Source organism: Pempheris klunzingeri, chromosome 14, assembly GCF_042242105.1.
Source record: "Pempheris klunzingeri isolate RE-2024b chromosome 14, fPemKlu1.hap1, whole genome shotgun sequence".
Classification (NCBI taxonomy): Eukaryota; Metazoa; Chordata; class Actinopteri; order Acropomatiformes; family Pempheridae; genus Pempheris; species Pempheris klunzingeri.
In genome coordinates this window covers 3,798,520-3,822,555 of record NC_092025.1, presented here as the reverse complement: position 1 = coordinate 3,822,555, position 24,036 = coordinate 3,798,520, and the positions used below count along the sequence as shown (strand labels likewise).

Below are 24,036 nucleotides of genomic sequence, written 5' to 3'. Positions count from 1 at the left end.
AAATGATACAGTAGAACAGTTTAATTATTGACATTGAGGAGGAAAACACTAGTGATTATACAAACATTATTTATTTAGAATAACATACAATACAATATACTTTTTAATTCACAGGAAAACAAGACTCAATGTATTTGCAAGTAAATAACAATACAAAAGCAGGAAGCAAAGAAAAAAGCGAGTACAACAAATAGAATATTCTGTACCTTACCTTAAGTTCACAACCATAAAATTACTGATACTGAAATCTATCATCTATCAGCCCATGAAAAGGTTTTTCTCTCCCGACTGACACACATGCTGTATACTGTCAGAACCCCCGCTCTGTGTTCTCGCACCGTAATTACAACAGCCACTTCCACTAACACGGTCACCTTTGACCACTGGCCGTTAACTGGCATCTTAAAAACAGATGGGACCAAACTAAGAGACAGATAGAAGGTCTGTGGCGGCGCCATTTGCTGTTAACTGACAAATCCATTGACATTTCCAGCCACAACACTTTTCCCTGTAATTCTAATAAAGGTTATATTTTGTCTTCAGACTGCTGAACCCCTTGATTGGTGTCCACAATCTTTGTGGACTCTTGAAAATCTACTGTAGAGAGTGCCCCCCCCCCAATGTTATCACATTGATTCAGTCCATAGGAGGCCTAGTAATGACTAAATGGTGCAGTCTCCTTCAACTCATGGTACCCCTGGTGGTTTGGCTCTGTGAAGAGATAGAGAGGGCAGTTAGGGCTAGGAAGTACCACAGATCTATCTCTTCTACATTGGCCAGTGCTTTTAAGAGACTCTTTTAAAAATATATGTTGTTCAGTTTGGTCTCAAAAAGAAAGAACAACAGCGATGAGCTATAGACAACAAAGAGAAAAAAAGACTAAACAGTGTTATTTTACTTTAAATCACAAACTGCTTCCTCACGTTCACTTGGATATGAAATATACCGTATTTTGTATTCAGTGTCTGTTCACTGAATGCTACATTATATTTAGAGCACATGCTATTATTTTTAGGGCCTGTATCTGTAGTCTAGAGGTCACTTAATAATTTTCTGTACATCCCAAATAATGTAGACAAAAATAGCCACTAGCAGAATGCGTTTAAGTGTGTAGATAAGTGTTACAGTACCAAGGCTCATATTCTCCTCCACCAGAGGCCTCTTCTCGCTGCAGTTTACCACTCTTCCCTGTGCTGCACCCAGAATAGTCATGATATCCACCAGGCTGAGCTTCCCTTCTTCCTTGGCCTCTTCCACCTCCTCTGCCAGCTCCATTGCAGCCTCTTCGCGCTCTTCCATCTCCTCTTGGTTCAGCACTGCGCTCAAGCCCTGTCCTGCAGTGGTGTTACCCACCTGTGGTGGCGCCAGTGAGCACAGCGCCCTCACCTTGCCGTAAGACTTCAGGTGTGCAACGTTGGCGCGCAAGAAGAGCAGGAGAACATTGAGGTCATTCAGTGGGCAGCCTAGCCTACGCTGGTTGATAAGATCCAGGGCTGGGAGGACCTCGTAGACAGAAATGAAGGTGGTGTCCCAAACGAAGAGCCGTATGAGGCTGAAGAGGACAATAGGAGCCAACAGGACGTAGATGGCCCCGTTGGCCACGCTTATCACCTGAAAAACCAATTGGCCAATCATTTTACATTGAACCAGTTCAGGAACCCAGTTCTGATCCCGCAGGATGCCCGTGCGCACAAAGCAGCTGAATTCATCCTGCAGGAAGGCGGAGAGGTGGAAGTACGCCAGGTAGAGACAGGCAGCAGTCATGAAGGTCAGGAGGAGGAAGCCCCGCAAGAAAAGCATGCTAACGAGGAAGTAGGAGTTTTGTTTGCACTGCATGTATCTCTCCAGTAGAGGATACTCAAAGTATCGCTTCTTCTTGGCCCTGCAATTGGACAAGGAGAGGAAACTCAGCACCATGTTCTCTGTCATGTTCACACGGCTACACGCATTCCCAGCTGGAAGCATCCCAGCCCATCCACAATCTTCTACTTTTGGTTACTACGAGCTGCCCACCTCAGCACCCAGTCCTCCACTGAGACTGTTAGGGGATAAGAGCCTTACGCGAGGGTATCTCAGTGGAGGTTGCTAAGAAAGGGGAAAACATTACTCTTTACTTTCCCACTTTATCAAGACATTTAAAATGACAGCATAAAATCACTTCTGTAACTTTTGGGTAATATTTCTCACTAACAGATCATCTAGATTTACTGCTGCAGTGATCCACTGTCCCTACAGAAATCTATTAACAAGACGCATTCTAGGTTGTGGGCAAATCAACACTTAAAAGATGAGATGATTCAAAAAATGAACATGGATATGGGGCCATTTTACAGACAGAGATAAAGAGCAGTAAGTATTCCTGCGACAAGCTGACAGTCGCCGCTCTCTTACCTTTGCAGTTCTGCCTGAAATGTCAAGGGGTTCTTAGTGTTTTGGCGCATTTCCAGAATGCTCTGAGCCAGTCGGATGGAGCGGTTGTACGACTTGTCCAGTTCATCAATTATGAAGAGGAGGTCTGAGCTCAGTGTGGGCATGACAAGCTGGCGCCAGATCAGAGCCGGCAGGTACATCAACACTGCCATGGCCAGAAGGGAGTAAGGGAACATCTGGACGGACAATGAGAGGAAAGGAGGACACGGGGGGGGCACATGGAGAGAAAGAAAAGTAATGAGTGACACAAAAACAATGGCTTCATAACATCATAATTTCCGATTCAGAACTGTTTTCCAGTTTGTGACTAGGCTTTAAATGTCAACAGCACTAGGTCTGAATACCCTGCCTCTTATTAAACCTTTTCAACTAAAGTTCAGTAAGGACAGAAAAGGTTTCAGCAGTTTAACATCGTCAGAAACTCTACGTGGGAATTACAAGTCAGGCAAGCGTGATCAGAATTTCCCAACTTACTTTGTGTACCCAGAGCGAGCGCTCCTCAAAGTTCCCATCGCTGTCAAACTCATGATGCATGAGAGAGTCCCAGCAGTACGTGTCTACATAGCTGGCCTGCTTGATGGTGAAATTGCTGGGAGGGAAACAGCTGATCTGAGGCCCTGCAGAACAAACAAATGTTGATCTGCAACATTATCTGCCAATCAGAGACTTACTCTCTGCCTGATCCTGCTTTATCAGTCAACCTGTAAGTAATGTTACTTGATATCATACACACACACACACACACACACACACAGTACCAGACCACTACTAAACACGTACATGTGAATTCTGCATGCCCTTTTCTTTTCAGTGGTGCAGGATTTCTCGGAAGAAATAATATGTTTCCAAATAGCAACCTGGCATTTAAAAACCCCGGGTGACTCCATTCCAAAATTGGACTCCTCCACCTTATATTTAGTTTACCTTGATATAACCACATGTAGTCCGACCACTTGAATCCAAGCTCTGAACCCATCTGTCATTTCCAAGGCTGCTCCACCCTTAAACAGAGAGCTTGGGAGGGAACACACCAAGGGTGTGCCCCACCTAATTCAGAGCCTTTCAGCAGAAACATGGAGCTTCTATTTTTTACAAGCACATCTGCCCTGCTTTCTGTAAGTAGAAACATACTAATTTACCGTCAGGGTGTGATTCCTCCTGCCAGTCCACCTCATTATACTGTAGGCAATCATTACATGGTCTAATTATACTACAGGCGTTTATGTGTGTGTAATTAATCAGCCGCATTTTAACATATTGATTGTGACATCTAAAATATAATTATGGCCGGCTATGAATGGTTGAGTATATTCATTTTAAATGTGACCTTGCATAGATATTTACAGAAAGAAGCGGTTACAGCGTGTATGTTTAGAATGGCACAAAGCAAACACTATTTTTAACATTTTGTCAAATTTGAACATTTATATTCTTTCACACACTGCCGGTGAAAGCAAAATGGTACTAGCAGCAACATTCTTCACGTCCGCTCCTCATGAAGATGGTAAAAGAGCTAGTGTATATTAAATCATTTCAAAACTGGCCAAAATGTAATGTAAGAAATGTATGTAGATACATTTGATTTGGAATTTGAATTTTAAAAAGTACATGTTGGTCATTCAAAACATGTTTCAAAACAATGCACTCTATATTTAAAAGATTTTCGGCCAATTTGTCATGACGTATATTGGGACCTTATTTCCAAATTAAAAGTAGATTTTGTTGGAGACCAACATGTTGAGGCTAATGGTGAGGACAGATGGTCTAAGAAGTGAGAAACACTGTGGTCATTGTTATCCACTAATGGCAGCCACACAGTGTTACAACATACTATTTATTATAAGGTTTTGTAAAGCTGCCTATCACCTCCTTTGTCACTTCACAAACCACTAAAGCCATCATGGTGGAACAATTGCTATTATCTGCCTCCAATAGCGACCAACATATTAATAGTATAAAGATCAGTGGAACCAGATTATTAACCCCTCGTTGCCTGTTGTCGCGAATTCGCCTCAAACCTCTTCCGGTCTTGATGCAGCTGAGGTGGCCTCTGTATCCCACTAATGCCGGTTGATGCATATTCTATGTATACATTATATATACATAGATGCATACATACATACATACATACATATATATATATATATATATATATATATATATATATATATATATATATATATATTCTATGCGTATGTACATATATATTATATTATACTATTATTATATTGTACTAATCTATGCTATGCTATATTCAAATGAACAATCTCCACTTCATTTAGCATCTGCTTGAATGCAAAAACACAAATAATGAATTTTTTTATATGATTGTAAATAAGGGGTTAATGTGATTAGGACCCACTAGTCGGTTACCAAATGAGGCAGGAGAGCATGATGTTACTACTCTTATGCTTCCAGTTGATGGCAGCAACGTTGGTACTTGCTTATGTTTAATTTATGGTGAGTGCTTGTAGTGATAATATTAACTGACACCACTTTATGTTCTCAACTGTGGGAATCTATTTTTCCACTTTGCTTGTGAGTTCATGCGTGGGCGCATGCGTTGACAAGTCAACCCTAAAAAACAGCAATCTATGCCGTCTCCTGAAATCTTGGAAAATATGATCCTCCCCTCAGCTCCTCACCCCTGTGAGCCATTTGGCAAAGTGGGAGAACCTACATTTCTGCCACTACTCCTATCTCCTACTCCCACTCCCCACTTAACGCTGGCAGATCACCGCCACATTTGTGCTTTGTACAAGAATTCTTGGCTGAGAGTCCAGGTGCAAGTAAACCAGACTCCAGACAGCAGCGCAATCAAGCACTGTTGTGAAACTGACAACCCAGCAGATAGGCCGCCAAGAATCATCAGTTGAGCCGCGTACCACGGCATCACATCATGTTTGTACGCCCACCCCCCACACCCCTCTGGTTAATCAACATATCCTCTCATTTGACTCAAATGGAGGGGGGGGGCTGCCACACAGGAAATTTGCAGTATAATTACAGTGAGTCAGTGTTAGTGAACGTGGCTCTCAATCATCCCCATGGCAATTAGCATCAGGAGCACCAGGCTGATTGCAGACCAGCTCTGAAGACGCGACATTTAGTTCAAAGTCAAGGCAGTCAGCCTCCTTAGCAGGAGACTTGTGCCGTACACTTTAGATTGCCAGCTGTGCTTTTTTGAGGTCTTTTAATGACAATGGGCCGACAGGTTTGTGGGCATGTTTCATATAAAAGAACATCACATATTATTGTATGTCTTTAATGTATACGTATGTGTTTTTTCCTTTTAAACACTTTTGCAGTAAATGAAACAGCAGAACAATCGATAAATTTACAAAATGTTTGGGAGCTCATTGTGAGTTTGTGTCGTCGTATCGTTGTTGCTTCTGTGGTGTCTATTCTGCTGAGGAGGTCTTGATGGAGTCAGCAGTTAATGTCATTACTGGTGTTGTTTGATGTTGTTTAAGTGTTTTCTTCTGTTTACTCCCTAAATTTGTTTAGTTAAGTGCCGTGTAATTACAGCTCTCATTGTTTGTGCTCTTTGTATTTGGTTTCCTCAAGTGAGAATTGTGGGAGATAATGCATCTGACAAAAGGGATAAGACAGGACTGCTGGGGAAAAGCAGAGATATGGTCACTTGCCATGGTTCAGGACTTTTAATCTAGCTCTGAAATGAAATATATTTGGGTCACTCCTTCGGTACATGAGACTCATATGTGTTGGCTTTGTAGTAAATACCATGGGCCACAGGAATAATGATCTTTATATTAGTATGTATGATATTCCTCCTTATCACAAGCTCAACTTAATGCAGTTTAGCAAGAAGATAATAAGCAATTCAAGGACAAACCGTACACGATTACTTTACAGAGGACACTGCATAAAAGTGCAGCTGAAACACAAAGACCACAAAGCAAAAGAGCAACCACAGAATAAAAAATAAGCACTAATGAATATAGGGTATGATTGGGGGCAAAAGCAAGTGGAATACTAATGTCCTAACACAGTTTTATAGGATAGAGACAGAGAGTTGCTCACCCAGGGAGATCTCGCGGGCGAAGGCCATGCACACCAGCATCAGCGGGAGGCCGACAGACACATACTTGATGACCTTGTCCAGCGGAAGCTCCAGCTCCAGGTGGTTGATCTGGTTTATCCCGGAGCTGTCCTGCAGCAGGGCATCAGATAGCATGGCCTTGGCCGCCGCCTGGGCGATGGACATTTTGAACACCTACTCGGCGATAAGAAAAAGGTTTATTTTTCTGAGACATTCAAATAGGAAAGGGTGACACTGGGTGCTCCAAGTACAAATTAGAATTTTGACCTCTGTCACATGTCACTGTTTGCCTCCTCTATCTTATCTTCTCTGTCATTCTTCACTGTATGTGAACTAACTAAGCAGAAATGCCTACAGTAAGAAAAGCAAACTTCTAGAGTAGTTTATTGCTTTTCCAAATAGGAGGAAATTCATGATTCATGAAATCAACATTATTCCAAAAAGATTTCTTCAGTTTATGATGAAAGCTATAATCAACTTACCTTAAGTTTTCCAGCTTTCTTTATGAAAATATGTTTGCAGAGCCAAAGAGTTCCTCTAAAAGCCTACACGGTGCTGGAAAGCTCCTTAAGTATTCAGGGAGGGCCTCGGTAAATGAGAGGGTGGATCTGGGCTGGACCAGGCCGAGCCGGGTCTGGCTCTAATTACAGAGAGGACATCTGGGAACATGTAGGCGCCCAGATGGCACTGACTGCAGCAGACCTCCAGTACCCAGCACGGGTCCATGCAGTTGTGTGTGTGTGTGTGTGTGTGTGTGTGTGTGCATTTCTCTGTTCTGTCCACGCTGTGAGGCATGGTGGCTGTGGCCCACTTCAAACAAGTGAACCATCGCCAGTGGCTTTTTCAGCCTCTGTCATTCTGAGACTATTTTTACTGTGCTTCAGCCTCAGAGCTACTGCTAGCTGAGACAGATACTGTAAAATACACTGACCTTTGCAGTGTGTAAAAGTTCTATATGATGGAGTGGATCTGACATACAGGACCTCCGTGGAAAGAAAGAGCTCCATGAAACAAACAAAAAACCTTAAAACTTTTGAGCATTTGGCCACTGAATGGGATCTGTAATATATTTATCAGCATAACACGCTTAGCTGTAAAGGGGAGCCACAGCATGATGGCTTGTTGGACTGGGTCTTAACAAAGACAACTGGTTTTCACAAAAAGAACAGCATTGGTCATTTGTTTAAATGCAAGTTCATATGTACATTACTGTAAAAAAAAAAAAAAAAGTACAGTCATAGTTCTGTGTGAAAAAGATCCTCATTAGGTTCAGCTGAGGCTAATATGAGGCTTCAGCAGTGCGAGTTTGACAAATCAAGTGAATATGTTCACAGGCTGAGTTCTGTTTTTAGTGCTAAACATCCTCTTTGTGATGTTGCGTTATTGTTGTCTTTCTGAGCTGCAGTTGAGGAATAGTAACACAAAGAGGGGATTTGTACATCAGTACATTTTGGAAGATACCAGCTTGACTTGGCCACACAGACTGGAGAAGCCAGAAGAACAATTGATTTTGTGGGTAGCAGAAGCAAGCTGTAAACACAACATTGATGTGGATCAACATTATTATTCAGTTTTAGTCTTGTTTGTGTCCATGTGATGAATCTAATATCCAATATTCTCTCTCCTTTTAGCTCTCCTGTTGGTCTCTACCAGCCCAGGAGGGAAATATCTGGCTGTTAAGCTGCTAAATCTTCTATTATGCTCACAAGCGTCTTTGTGTGTCTGCTGTTTGCACATGGGCAGGTAGAATACAGTGGTTATTGGTTAAAAACACCTGCCTGCTGTGGCTGGAAATGCCACAGATGAGAGCAGTGAGAGTGAAGCAAAACAGGAAAGTTGGGGCCCAGAAAACCAAAATAATGAGCTGAAAGACGCTAAAATGTTCCATAAAACTGAGTCAGGTGGTAATTCTGTTTGTCTGAACAACTGCCTTCATATACAAGTCATTTGATTTCCTGTTAATAAAGAAAGATTATTGAGGCTTATCATAGAAGAGACAGATCAGAAAATACATGTGTTGTATTTGTAACAGGCTTGGCAGAAAGAAAAAACACCTACATTGTTGTTTAGGAATATGAAGTTGTTGGATCACACTTAGGGCCAAAAAGCAGCTCTGTGTTAAAACAAAGTAAGGGGCTGCGCTGGTGGGGGGGGGCATGTTGCTTCAGGTACCAGTGAGACGATGACACAGGATTCTTAAGTAAGTCCAGTGTTTGACAGATCCATGAGCCTGAAGGCTTATCTGACACCCCCAAGTGATGCCCAACAGTTTATAATACTGTGAGACAAGATTTGGTGGTTTGAAAGTTGCCACAGTGACAGTTGTTTTGTCCCATAAACTGCAGGGTAAACGGTAAAATACGCATTCACCGCATTTTAAGTAATCTACCAGGAATAAGTGCTTGAATGTATTTCATTGGCCACCACAGGTTTAGCCAGAGGTTGTTGCATAGCATTGTTGTGCTGATGTCTGTCTGGACGTGGCCCTGTGACAGACTGATGACCTGTCCAGGGCATAGAACAAATTTAAGACATCCTGTTTTGTTTAATGCCTCAAATTCCACAGATTCGTGTGGAAAAATATTTTAGCTGACCATTCTTGCATTATTAGTTATAGTTTTGACTGGAGAGGAAGCACAGTAAATAGCAACAATAACTTTTCATCCCACTAGTTCTCCAGCTGGTGGTCAGACAGCCCCACTGGCTGCTCTGCTCCTCTGACCTGCTGTCCATAAAGTCTTCTGTGGAATAAGTATAGAGGAAATGTTGTGATGCCCATAGTCTCACAAGTTTCTTTATTAGATCACTTGGATGCATATTGGTGATTTCCCTCCCACGTATGGTGACCTTTTTAGCATTGTGTCCTCGTGATAATACCAAGTGCCTAATCACCTCATCACATGTTGCCGAACCCCGGTGGACAGTATTATTTTAAAGCCCTCATGGCCACTGCAGTTCAAATTCCTCCAACCAGAAAATGTGGGAAGAAGGAGAAAAGTAGACAGTAACAGATATTTAATGAGTGTTGCATCAATTAAAGATGGACCTTTTTGAGGGGGCGGGAGAGAGTACAAGGTTGCAATTATACACAAGCGAACAAGCTGTGTAAAAACAATAGAATGTGGCTCCCCATGAGTGATTTACTCTGTTTTACTCCGGGGAAACAAAATCTACATTTCAGAAGCTGAAAACCTGTGGTCAGCCGCTCTGTTGGGTTCTTTCATGGTAGCTGGCTGAAAAGGTGGGAGAGCGTTTGGGTGGGCGTCTTTCAGCAAGTTAAATCACAGGCTAGAGCAATAACCAGTGGGTGGGAGACTACACATGCGACAGGAAAATGAGGGAAGTTAAACCACTATTTAGACTACTGACTCTGTAATCTGGATATATGTTAGAATGAAGCAGGCCTGAGAGGGTTTGGAAGCGTCGCACTCATATGATGAGGCATGCTCTGTTGTGATCCTGACTTAGACATCTGTAGCAGGGAACAATGCTCACGTTAATTGTCTAGTGTTTTCTTCTTTTCTGTTTACTGCTTTTCTTCTCATGAATCAAACTTCTTACTTCCTGTTTGGGGATTTATGGCCCCGGAGGTGTTTGTTGAGACTAAACGAGCAGAACTGTCACATCTCAAAGTCAAAATCAGTACCTTTACATGTTTTAATTATTAAAATTATTGAAACACAATAGATTATGACAACAAAGTGTACAAATGAAATAGAAATATTCCCTATTGTCTGTCACTTGCTCTGGAAGATCCATTTAAAAAAGCAACTGAGAAAAGAATATTAATGAGCAACATACTTCACAATGAACATCAGAACATTCAATATAACATGGTTTTTCTTTTTCTAGACGTCTTCACATTAGAAAGGAACGAATCCATTTCTGTGTTTTAGTACAAAACAGAGAGCAGAAATTGTTTCACAGTTTCTTCAAAATCCTTCACATAAAATTGAAAGAGATCTTACGACTGAGTTTTTTTTCCTCGCTATCATTTTCCTTAAAATTGTCTTCTTCCTTGAAAAAGCTTGTCAGTAACTGACATTGGCTCTGTCGGTGGGGGACTCCAAAGTCACCGGCCGTCTCTGTGGGTGAGTCAGGTTGTTGTGAGTGAGTGGCAGTGCTTGCCATGCTTTCATTTTGTGACAGAGTCATCCAAGGTCAGCGAAATACACAAGCACTTTTCTAAGAGTTGATGGTTGAAGTCAAGTATGTGCATGGCCATCAGCTAATAGCCTTATTCAGAAAGTTAGCAAAACCTACAGGATATGCGGAAGCAACTGTCATTGTCATGTTATTCCTCCAGCTATCCTCTGTGGCCATGCAAAAGAAACCAACAAAAAAAAGAATAAATATGCAAACCTTCAACACCAGGATGCAAACATATGAAAAATCCAATATACATACTATATGTGTAGTCAGCATACACTGGTCTACAACCATTTTTTTAGCTCATGGGATAACAAAAAATAAACTAAGATTGTTTCAAAAGTCATGCTCGAAAAGGTTTTCTGCAGCAATGAGTCACGTGTTTCGCTCATGAGGAAGAGACATGCTGAATGCGAGTGTTGTTCGACCTGAGAACCTATGAGTCATTTAAAAGGCGTGAATGACGTCTCAGCGGGGGAAGCCAACATATACAGTCACCCCTGCAGATATTTGGACAGCATCACACCTTTTTTCTCCTTTTTCTTTTTTTTTTTTTAAAACTCCTCAGTCTTATTTTAGGAAGCAAAATGACACATGAACCGTAAAGTTAAAGCTCAAACTGTCAGTTGAAAACTGAGAGTATTTTCAGCCGCATGAGACGAACAGTTAAACGAGCTGCAGCCCTTTTTGGAACTCACTTCATGGTGCCAAAATATTTGGCCAGATTACATTAAATTAAGATGTTCATTCAAAACTTTTCACTGTGCAAAAAGTTTGAGTTTTTTGATACATTTTCACTATCCAGAACTCCTCATTCTCCTGTCCTGCACTTACTTTTTCACTTGTGTGTAATGTGAATTGGAAACGGCTTGGCTCTGTGAAAGCATCAAATATAACCAGCTACTTTTTGAACTGTCGCTCTGTAACTCCAAAAACAGGTAAAACCATCCTCAATTTTAAACTGGCAGAAATCTTTTAACTCCTGTGCCATTTCTTTCTGCAAAGAACCATAGAGTAAAAAAAAAAAATTGCTACTATCCAAATATTTGAAGAACTCACTGCATGAAAACGTACAATATTAAAATGAACCAACACATATTTATCGTTAAACTAATATTTGTCCTCTATGATCGTGATCATGATGGTCATTGTGTCTGATTAGACTCCATGGCGGCTCTGCAGGAGAGTTTGTGATGAAATTGGAGAAAACCTAGTATGCCCTTAAATGCTCTCAAGAGTCACTTAGCGTTAGAGTCATCCTAGATGAGTCTGAATGCGGCCGTATTGAGGGACAACTGAGGTCAAAGTTCAAATAGTCTTTTCCTCCATTGGACTACTCCAGTTCCTCTCTGTGCTCCATGCTCACATCTCTCCTTCCTCCTCTTATGCTGGACATTTGCCTCCCCCTGTTGTTTTCCTCCTCGCCATCCTCCTCCTCTTCTTCCTCCTCCATCCCTTCCTCCTCTTCCTCCTCCTCCTCGTCTTCGTCCTCTTCCTCGGTGCCATCGATGGAGTCGTCGGCTCCCAGCATGGCTTGCTGCATGGCCAGGGTGGCTGAGTCCGACGACAGCGACTGGAGGCTGTCCAGACTCAGCGGGTCTGAGGTGGGGGCAAAGAAACAGGGGAGGGGTAAGGAGGTGGCACACCAATGTAAACCCAATAACAGACCAAACCCATTCTAACCAGAAGGGATATAGTCAGGCACATTTCTACATTGTCCTACATTCCTAAACTAAGGACGATATTTATCTGACTGTTCTCCAGAGAGTTGGACTCCACATACTTTTAAATACACACTCATAGTGATACTGTTTTAGACTTTTGCCTTCACATCTTCTCACATGAATAAAAGAGTCCATAGCGGCACCTAGTGGGTTACATTTAAACGAACAAGATTCAGGATTACTTTTTCCATTAATGTGTTTGAATAACAAGTGCAGCTCGGGGGAAAGAAATGCTGGGGGTGTCTGTGTTTTCTGTATCTGTGGACATGATAGTGTTGGCATACTGTCTGAGTTGTTTCCTGTTTGAGATCTATGCGTCTGCAGAACTCCAGCCACGATGGAGTCGGGCCAAAAACGCTGTGTCGGACGGTGCTGAGACTTCATCTTCTTCGCTTTAGGAGCTGGGTCTGGGTTACTGGCATCCAACATGGGCTGGAGGATACGCCGGCGAGCGTTGATGAACCTGGGAGAATGAGAAAGGGATAAGGGTCATGGGGGCGGGGGGTGGGGGGGTTGTTGATACCATCAAGATACTTATTGTTTTAGAGAAATAAAACCTACACTTATAAAATTATGGATATAGATTATCACTATCATTAAACCCACAATCATTAAGATTCTAACACACAGTGAGGTCCAGAGTAGTGTGATCTGCAAAGCTTATTCACCAAAACACCAAGTCAGTGTGGTGTCTGATGATGTTTCTGGTTTCCTAACATGTCATGTGGCTTTTAGATACCAAGTCTACCACAAAACAAAATATTCTTTGACAGATAAAATATTTCATCTGAATCAATCAGTGAGTAAAATGCTTCAATCTCCTTCTTGTCTAACACAACGTATCAAATTCATGTTCCTGGAACAAGTTCATAAAAAGAAGAGTGAGACACGGTTTGGTGTTAGGTGTGTTTGGTACATTCAACCAAGAGATGGCGCCACAGTGTCAGCAATGTGCTGCAGAGCCCCACTATGTTCAAGTTCAGTTTCAGCAAAGCCTCCACTTGTATTTTCTCCAGCTGCACACTAAAAATGAAGTGGCATCTTTCTGTCTGCAGGCGCACATCTTACCAGTTGTTCACTTGCAGAAGGGTAAGATTAGTTTGTCCAGCAATCTGCCTTTTCTCGTCTTCTGTTGGGTACGGGTGCTGAAGGAACAAAGACATCAGTGTGTTTCACTTAATGTTTGTTGACTTGTTAACAAATGAAACCTCTAAACACAGAAATTTCCCCTTGAAAAGGACAACAAATGATCATTGCACATTAACGTACACACAAACACACACACACACACACACACACACACTACAGCTTCTTTTGTGCCTCACCATGAGATGCTGAAAGAGCCAGGAGCGCATGATGTTGGTGGCATGTTTGGGCAGGACTCCCCTCTTATTCTTGGACTTCTTGTCTTCGCTGTCCAACAGGGACGACAGGTCCACATTTACCTTCACAACAAACGCCAGGAAGGGAAGAGAAAGGAAGAAAAAGAGTGGATGGAAGGGCTTAGTTATTGTTGCCACGGAAACAAAGGGAGACTACCAATTACCTATCTTTTTTTTTTTCAGTGGCAAGGGCAGAAACACCTCCTCAAGTGTCACCATGGTAACTGAATTTGAGTAATGATACTTAAAATATAAAAAAGCAGCACCCTTGACTATGTGGAAACACAAGAGGGCCAGTAGTCTGTTGGAGGAGTTTAAAGAGCGGAGGGTTAGGCAAGCCTTCAATTAGAAGTTTGGGTTTGTGGCGGTGAATTAGTGAGGGGCTGGTATAAAGTGTGACCATGTTTGGCTGAGTTTTTCATTTGTGTTGACCTAAGCCTGTCTTTGTGTTCAGTGAGAAATCATTATTCAGATGTTATTGTTTGGAGTGCCAGTGCTGAAGGACGAGATGCTCTCAGAGTATTGACAGTCTTTGACAGCCTGCGGTGTACATATGGATGTGTGTGTGTGCGTGTGTGTGTGTGTGTGTGTGTGTGTGTGTGAGCCCATGTGTCTGAGTTGGCTAAGCCACATTTGTGAGGACTGATTCTTGTGAGTCCACTATTCTTGCATAGACATGTATGGTTGTGATGGTCATAATAGATGGTTTAGTGTTCTGGTTAACAGGTAAGGGTAAGGCTCCAAGGTGTTAAAGGACAAGTCCCATTAAAGACTCAAACCAACAATGGATGTATCCTACTAACAAGTGTTGTGTGTGTGTATCAGAGCCTAATACATCTTATTCTTCCATTATCATCCAAAAAAAAGACATAATTGAGCCACACTTTTACACAGGCTGAACAGATACACTGTAGTTTATTTAGACTCACTCCCACACACACCGTCCTGCTGCTCCAAATACTCACTAGTTGAAAATACTCCCTAACAAATGTACCATTTACTCTTGTGTGAGTAATATTTGCTTATAGATTCATGTGGTTAGTAGAATCAATGTATTTGGGACTGAGAGCCACAAACAGTGAAGTCGGAGAGTATGGAGAGAAGGTCTAACACATTGTTGGTTTTGTTCTTTTAATGGGATTTAGAGACAGCGGGAAGAGTATAGAATAGACTTGTTCTTTAATGTCAGTTAATGTGATGTCTTCTGAACTAAAACAGACCACATTTCTAACATCGGTCACATGTAGAGACTCTCCTCCCATCTGGAGACAAAACACTGGTCCCCACATGGAAAACCATTTCATACTTGGGCTAAGACTTGGGATTATTATCCAAGGTTAGCCCCAGATTCCACTCCACAGAGAAAGAATGCTATGTTCTCCTGAGTTAAAAAAAAAAAAAAAGGTCTACGTGTGTACAGTCTGGTGTGTGTTCATTCCCCTGTGAGGATAATTGTGTATGTGCGCTCTGAGGCAGGTAATATGAAACACAATGGGCCCTTAATAGCAACCACTTCCAAACCCCCTTTGACTTTATACTTCATAATATGAATAAAAACAGCAAACTTAAATACACGTAAAGATGTGCACACATACACATGCATCCTTGCATATTCATAAATATCTAATATGTAACATGAGACAAGTCTTTTTTTATCTGTCATTGTAAGTGTACCAAACAGGGACCAGGGACGCTGAGTTTTTTCAGGTTTTTCTTTTTTTTTTTTGAATGAGCCACCCATTTGTAAAGGCTAGAATACATCAGAAGGGAGCATACTTATGAAAATTTTATATGCATAAACATGCTGGACAAAATGCATGAATAAATAAAAACACTGCTAAAAAACATAAAATTCATTAATTCTATGCAGAGCATAGCAGTGGAAAGAATCCCGGCTGTCTTGGAGATAAATAACACACAAACCCCCCCCCCAACCCACACAATGCCCACAAATACACATTCACAGACACTCAGATCCCCCCTCACAGTCCCCACACAAAACAAGACTCATTACAGTTGCAGCTGGGTGTCACGTGGATAACCCTCCTCTTATCCCCCCTCTGCCCTGGGAGCGTGTGTGTTCCGGGGGAAAGTGAGGTTGAATTAATTGGCGGCACCGAGCTCGAGAGTGTGATTACTCAGGACTTGTCGGCAAAGTAGCAACGGGGCTGTGTTCAATTCCCAGCCCACATGTAGCACTCTGCCTCAGCTGGGTCGGCTATTCACCGAGGCCTCCTCTGAGTGCCAAGCGCAGAATTACCTGTCGGAAACTGAGCCGCTCTTCAGGCCGCTGCTGCTGCACATGGAGCTATTTCAGCCTCCTTGCTGCCTGTTTTTATTTATATCTACAGGTAAGAGCCGAGACTGAGACTGTGGAGGCCTAAGGAGGTCTCACCAGTGATATGATAAATCTACACAACCTCAAGCTTTTATGAGTCATGCATATGTTTGAAAGGTCTAACAAAAAGGAAAAGCGGCAGTGATGATATGATTATATGACCGAATCATAAAAATTTATTTAAAGTCCAACTAAATTTAATATGTGAGTCTAATTATTATTCATCCACCCGCTATCACATGGACACCTCCTGTTAAGAGCAGGGAAAGAGATATAAAAGGAAAATAACAACAATTTCAGTTTCTTCTGTTGTATAATTGTTTGTAGTCAACAGCAGTGACAGTGTGCTGTCCCCAACTGTTTCAGAACTCTTCACATCAGTGGCACTACCATTGTTAACCCTGTAAAGCCTGAACCATGAAATAATTGCCAGAAAATTCTAAAACTAAAACTAAAAAAAGTTCATATCAAATTCTAAAACTAAAACTAAAAAAAGTTCATATCAAGTTGCATATATATATATATATATATATGCAAATTGATATGTAAGTTTTTATTGGATGTCTCAATTAAAGGCCCTCTGGTGCATGAATTACCGATCCCTGGTGGATTATCTGTGCACTGCATGTGTCTCATTGTATACATCAGGTTTTTGTGTGTTTTCATGCTCAGCCAACTATCTTGTACTGTAGAATATTTTGTCCAGTCCACATTTATTGGTTCTTTATATATTTTGCCTCCAGGCTGCTGTCTCAGTCCTGCGCTGTGACTGTCCTATAATGAGTCAGCATCAATAATCCACCTCCTTCATTTGCAACGCATTAGAAATGGCTTTCTGATTATACTCTGTTGCCCATAAAGTTGGAATAAAATGTTTTTTACCTCTTCTCATGAAATGATTGTGATAATGTGATTTATTCTTGATAAATAAAGTGTAGATCTTCTCAACTTTATTGATCAAACTCTTCCAAACATTTCACAGTGAAACTTAAACCACAATGAACCTTTGCAAACTGTGTATTCAGGCTTTAACAAAATTGGGGGTGTTGAACAATTAGAGTAAAGCCCAACTAGATTAGTACAAGTGAGCAGGTACCAAAGTCTGACTTATTCAGACATAAAACGCAGGAGATGTTGGTTAAAAAAAGGAAATAAGCTTCGTACTGACATGTGAAAGTAAAACGTGGTTCACTGCAGATTTTAGTTTTAAACAGCATTGCTTTCAGCCTTCAACCACGCAGCTCAGCTGACTAATGTAAAACATTTACTCTGACCAGTTCTACTGAGCTATTGACAGCTTGCCTTTAACTCTAATATTCTAGATGATGTTTTCTGTTTTCATTTCTTAGGATAGTTTAGGATCCATACTCTTTGAAGCTAGAGATGGTCATTTCTGTAGCTTGTAGTAAAATTTGTAAATGATTACCAGGAACGAGTATGAGGCTTATTCATCTCTGCAACAAATGGTAAATGGTAACTGGTAAATGGTCTGTATTTGTGCGCCTTGCTAGTCATTTTGACTACTCAAAGTGCTTTTTAACAACCGAACACTCAGGAACGAGGGATACAGTGAGTGTCCCAAATATCCCAACACAAAAGCAGAAGCCTTTTGAGTTCGAAAAAGGGGAAATATTAAAACCACAAATGTGTCCTTATGTCATAAAAATCCAATTCCAGGCATTCGTGTGGTTTCGACTCTTCATGGATAAAACATTTGTGGTCATAGAATTTCCTGTCCATAGTAATTCCACAATATTTTACTCTCTTTCTTTTCTCACGGTGTGGGACACTTTGTTTGTCGAAAGGGTGAGTGAGAATGTTGTGCACTTTGAGTTTTATTTCCTGCATTTGTTTAAATCACATCATCAAGAATAACTGATCTACAGTATAAATGAAGTTAGCCTCAAGTGCATGTCCTTACATGACTTGCAGTGGCAGTAGAACCTGACAGGATCATGTAAGCACCCTAAACATATTGGGAATAAACAATTTCCATTTTGTCTGACAGCAGGGGCCTGTGTTCAGACACAGACAATGAAAAGGAGCCTGGGGGGGTTTCTGTGTGATGTAAATAGGCCCTTTCAATAATAACAAATCGAGAGTTGGTGGTAGGGGCATAAGGAGGGAGCGAATGTGTCAGCCAAAACATCAATGGTTGGACAGCTTTACCTGTGAGTTCTGGATCTGGATGGCTCCAGACGGCAGAGCCTGCGTTAACACTTGCCCTTGCGATGTCACCATGGCAACCGGCTGGTACAGGGTCCCACCTGAGGGGATAATTTGCTGTCATGAGTATCAAGTGGCTTCAGCAGCTACTGGCAGCCACATCCCGCGCTGTCACCAGAGCCTTATTAACTTGTTGTAGGAGCCGCAAACAAAAACACAGCAAACAAGAGATGGAATGAGTAAATTCAAGGTGCGTTAATGTCCTTTAACCCAGAAAAAAAGAAGAGGGGAGTGTGTTTTTGCTGAGGGCTTAATTAGTCTTGATCAAGACCACTCTCATCACAGTCTGTTTGAGCTCTTCAATGTGTAGTGATCAAAGGCAGAGACATTGATTTATTTTGGGTTAAAAGGGATTTCCAGAGGGCAGGATTAACATTTCATTGTACAGGCTTGACATTATATGAACCAGCCAAGCACCCTGTGAAGGATACTATCAGGCTCTCTGATACACATATACACAAAACTCAGTCACTACAGATGTGTATCTAAAGACAACATTAAAATAATCAAAATAATAGTATTCAGATGTTACAATTTTGAATGGTGGATTTAAAATGTAGAATGGTGTGGTCTGTATGTGCAGTGATATGGCTGAAATCAAAAACATAGAACACCATGGTACAAACACTTTTGATTTAATTTAATCAAATTTAATTTAATTTGACTTAAAAATAAGGTCTTTGAGCCATGCAGCGGCATTTTGGATAAGCTCGAGCAAACAACTATGGGATTTTACGGCTGAGACCTGAATAAAGGGAACTCCAGTAGTCTAAACAAACCTAAATGTCTAAAAATATGACAAATATTTTCTCAAAATCTGAGTCAAATGAAAATGATTTGCTTTTGGCAAAGGTATTCAACTGGACGAAGCACAACTGAACCACCCTTGTCACTTGATTTTCGAACGAAAGACTTAGGTCAAAGATCATTTCCAAGTTACATGAAGTGTTTTGAAAATATAGATGAGTCCATTGTGACCTGACAGGAAGGGTGAAAGATGATGGGCCAAATAAAAGGATCTCCAATTTACAGACATGACATCATCTGGCTTACATTAGCTATGTCACCAGGTCTGAATGGGGACATACAGCTGTGTGTCATTGGCGTAGAAGTGGAATTTGATGTTAAATCTCCATGAAATGTTACCCAGTTACCAATGTTATTCCATAATATATACCTAGTACGTGCAGTATATACAGAAAACAAAAGTAGTCCAAAAGTAGATCCTTGGGAGACATCACAGACCACAGCGCAGCTGACATAAAAATGTACACTTGTGAAGTAGGAAAGAAACCCTTTGAGGGACAGAAACACATCACATTGTATATTAGGGAAAAAACACTAAATGTGCATGCAGAGTAGACTGCAGATTTCTAACTGGTAGTTACCAGTATAACTGCACATCACTGCATAATATGTGTCTGTATTCACTTTGAAACTTGAAGCATCAAACATAATGCTTCTTTATTCTTTTTCTGGGTTTTTCCCCTTGACAATGCCAATTACAGTCTATTACTGTGGTCATAAAATCTTGTCCATTGTGTCTGTAGGTGCATTGTAAAAGCAAGTGTGACCATGGAGACTTGCAAAATCATATGTAGTTTGACTGTGAAAGCTTCACAGCCCGTTTGTCTGGCTTGTCAAAGTTCTGAGCAGATTGTACAGAGGAGTCATAGAAATTCAGTGAATAGTTCAAATAATCCCTACTTCAACTTTTAAATGTGATATTGCATTGGGAAACTCATACAATCCAAAACGAATATGGTACATGTGTATGTCAGGGTCACAGTGCTTTAATGTTTGTGTGTCTGATGACATGCTTACCCGACACCACTTGAGAGTTGATGGTAGTCATAGCGACATTGCCCTGTTGCAGACCCCCGGCGGGCAGCACAATCCCTGAAGGGTTAACAGAGCTGGAGACAGAGGTCATGGATGGAGAGGAGGTCTGAATTAGTTCCTGGGGGATCACAGAGAGACACTGGTGAGCAAATGTAAATAAGCAGCTTTACTGTTTGTGACTGAAAACCTCCCAACAGCATAATCTACTTGGCGTTAAATGACCAGCTGTATCTTGGGAAGTGCTACTCAGAGAGGGGTACTGTCAAGGAGTCAGAGTAACATATATATAAATATATAATAATATATATATATAAAAAAGAGTTTGTGACTGACCTGCTGCATGTTGAGACTGGTGTGTGTTGGAGAATAGGGCCCTCCAAGGTCGTTACGGAGGAGGTTGTCGCTGTGCATCTTGGTCTTGAGGCAGGTGATGTAACGGTTGCAGAAATCTTTACAGAGCTCATTGACCTTCTCTAATTCCAACAGGTGGATTCGCAAAACCTGAATGGCCTTAACCATCTGAAAGAAGCAGAGACAAACCAGAAACAGATCACCTTCAGAACATCCTACAAAACTGAACCTTTATTCATGTTCTGTTGGGCTGCACTTCAGCAAGCATAGCGCTGACTAAATGCTCACAATCACAGTCTTAAAATGTTGATGATTATGTAGAAAATACTGTTTAGAATGTCAACCATCTTAGTTTAGCATGCAGAAACATTTGCTAATTAGTACTAATCACAGCTGAGGCTGATGGGAATGTGTTTTGCAGGTATTTGGTCATAAACCAAAGTATTGAACAAAGTGAGTTTGACCTACTGGCAGTGCTAGATAAAAAGCTGGTTATTATTTATTAGGGTTCATCTTTTGGGCATCATGGATATCTGTATCAAATGTCATGGCAATCCATTTAGTATTTGACATGACATAGTTGGTGGCGCTTGAGGAGAAATCATTTGGGCTCTTCATTTGGGCATCATCTAAACCAAATGTCATGGCAATCCTGCTAAAACTCGTTGAGGTGTTTCAGTCTGGACCACAAAGATGGACCAGCCACAAAACCTTGCTATCCTCAGCTACAAAAAAATCTGTTTTAAAAAAATCCATTATCCATTAATTTATCCATTGATGAACATCAAATTGGGAGGCTCCCTCTAGAGCCACAGAAGATATTGTACAGCTGTGAACCTCATGTATTTATGGTGGATTGGCACGAAACTCATTAAAAACCCTTAATACAGGCAAAAGCACAGATGATCATTCACATTCACTCTGGATGTACTCAAACACACATTTGGCCACATTAAGTACATTTGAATGGTTATTGCATACAGTACTGTGCAAGTTTTAGGCAGATGTGAAGGAATGCTGTGAAGTAAGAATGCTTAAAAAATATATACAATTTAATTGTTTATTTTTAATCGATTTACAAAATGCAAAGTGAGCGAACGGAAGAAAAATCGAAATCAAATCAATATTTGCCCTCAAAACAACATCAATTCTTCCAGGTACACTTGCACACAGTTTTTGAAGGCACTCAGCGGGTAGGTTGTTCCAAACATCTTGGAGAGCTAACCACAGATCTTCTCTGGATGTGGGCTGCCCCCCAACACCATTTGCAGAAATGCAGCCCCAGACTTGCAAGGAACCTCCACCAGCTTCACTGCTGCCTGCAGACTCTCATTATTGTACCTCTCTCCAGTCCTTCAGCGAACAAACTGCCTTCTGCCACAGCCAAATATTTCAAATTTTGACTCATCAGTCCAGAGCACCTGCTGCCATTCTTCTGCACCCCACTTCCTATGTTTTCGTGCACAGTTGAGTCACTTGGCCATGTTTCCACTTCAGTGGTTTGGCTTTTTGGCCGCAAGACCCCTTCTGGCCAGACTTCTCCGTAGACAGTAGATGGGTGTTCCTGGGTCCCGCTGGTTCCTGCTGGTTTCTGAGCTGATGGCACTACTGGACATCTTCCGATTTCAAAGGGAAGTAAACATAATGTGTCTTTCATCTGCTGCACTTGGCCGACCACTGTGTCTATGGTCCTTAACGTTGCCCGTTTCTTTGTGCTTCTTCAAAAGAGCTTGAACAGCACATGTTGAAACCCCAGTCTGCTCTGAAATCTTTGCCTGGGAGAGACCTTGCTGATGACCTTGTCTTCCACAGCCTCACCTTGGTGGCAGAGTTTGGCTGCTACAGCGCTTTCTGTTTCAGTTAATGACTGAGTTTCAACCTACATATGAAACTGATGATCATTAACACCTGTTTGGTATAATTGGTTAATCACACACCTATGGACTATGATCCTACAAAATCTCCTACTTTATGCAAGTGTACCTAGAACTGATGCTGTTTTGAAGGCAAAGAGTGGTCACACCAAATATTGATTTGATTTAGATTTTTCTTCTGTTCGCTCAATTCAATTTAATATTTTTGAAAGCATTCTTACTTTACAGCATTTCTTCACACCTGCCTTTTGCACTTTACTTCACTTGATTTTTGCACAGTACTGTAGATGCATATAGACTGCAAGCACACAGGGAGCTGTAATCCTTTTATCCTTCACTCTCCCAAAGCTGTAAAACACCCTATTGAGCCACTAGTATCCAATGGTGAGAGGTCAATGTCTGTCACTGTCTTCAGGATGATTAAAGCTTCCAGAACCAAAATCTTCATAAGACTTTGAAACAAAAGTGAGTGAAATACAGATACATTGTTCTGGTTATTTGTTTCAATTTCACTGTTACCATGCCAATTACCGAGTTTTGTGGTTTTGTGTTTTCTCACAATGTTGTTGTTGGCAAGCAAACAAAGACTTCAAGACAGCGTTCACACTACCATGGGGCATTAAGAATCACCACTGAAACAAGACCTAAGGGGACTCTTAAAGTAGTTTCTTGAGGCTGATGAGGCAGGTTTCACAGGTTTCACAGACTGATCCCCCTTCAGCTGTTGTGGAACCCCCCCCCCCCCCCCCCCCCCACCACCACCACCACCACCACAATGGAATTATTATTCTAACCAGTCTTTATAGAATAATAAAAATGAATGCAATAACAGGGATCAGAGAGAGACGTAGATGACACTGACAGACAAATGTCTGATTCTATTGTATTGGGGGGAAACAGTTTGGGACCAGGTTTATAGTATTTCCTTGCAGCCATTTCTAATAGCAATTACCACAGGAAAAAAAAAACAACTTGACCGCATTTAGAATGCTGTTTTAAACTATGAAAAGTAATCTGACCATCCACAGCCTGGCTTTTCTCCACTCAGTGAGGCACACTGTAGAGCACTCCCTCAAAGTCACCGCTCAAGGTCAACAGAATGGACAGAAAAGTGCTTGGCCAAGGAGGAGATAAATCAGCTAATTAAACTGCGCTCACTTAATCAAGGGACCAGTAACTCTTTGCCCATCGCAGCCAGTCAGGCCCAGTGTAACATTACTGCCCTGTAGAAGAGTTAGTGCCCTCTGGGAGGGATGCCCGCACCCAGTGCCTCATAAAACACACAGATGCAGGGTTAATTGACTGTTCAGTACTTGTCAGCCTGCCGTCCCAGGTACTGTAATGGCAAGAGTGCACTTTTTTCTTGTCTTGTCTTTGTCACTGTCTGGCTTCAACTCCTCCCCTTCTTTTCTCAGTGAACATGATCAGCATCCTGCCTCTCTTAATTTGCAATTACTGTTAGCAGTTGTGCAAGGGGAAGTTCAGGGGGAGGATGGGAAGCTGACATGAAAAAGGAGGGGAATGATACAGAGTGGTAATGATGGGATGCACTACAAATAGACAAACAGGCATTCTATAGCTTTATTTTTTTTCAATTTTTTTTTCTCTTATTCTTCAGTCGAGTCGAGCATGTTCCCTATTCTAATTAACTGATAGT

At 41.4% G+C, this 24,036-nt stretch overlaps 1 protein-coding gene across 1 annotated transcript in view; it reads right to left on the bottom strand.

The window, feature by feature from the left end:
* Positions 1–1,038: 1,038 nt before the first annotated feature.
* pknox2 (pbx/knotted 1 homeobox 2) overlaps positions 1,039–24,036 on the bottom strand; it is a 90,866-nt gene continuing 67,868 nt past the window's right edge. Inside the window, 11 exon segments of the mRNA XM_070843719.1 lie at positions 1,039–1,882; positions 2,392–2,606; positions 2,905–3,047; positions 6,475–6,698; positions 11,980–12,241; positions 12,651–12,829; positions 13,435–13,511; positions 13,692–13,811; positions 18,256–18,353; positions 20,137–20,272; positions 20,488–20,673. Of these exon segments, the coding sequence (XP_070699820.1) occupies positions 1,039–1,882; positions 2,392–2,606; positions 2,905–3,047; positions 6,475–6,698; positions 11,980–12,241; positions 12,651–12,829; positions 13,435–13,511; positions 13,692–13,811; positions 18,256–18,353; positions 20,137–20,272; positions 20,488–20,673 (2,484 nt within the window).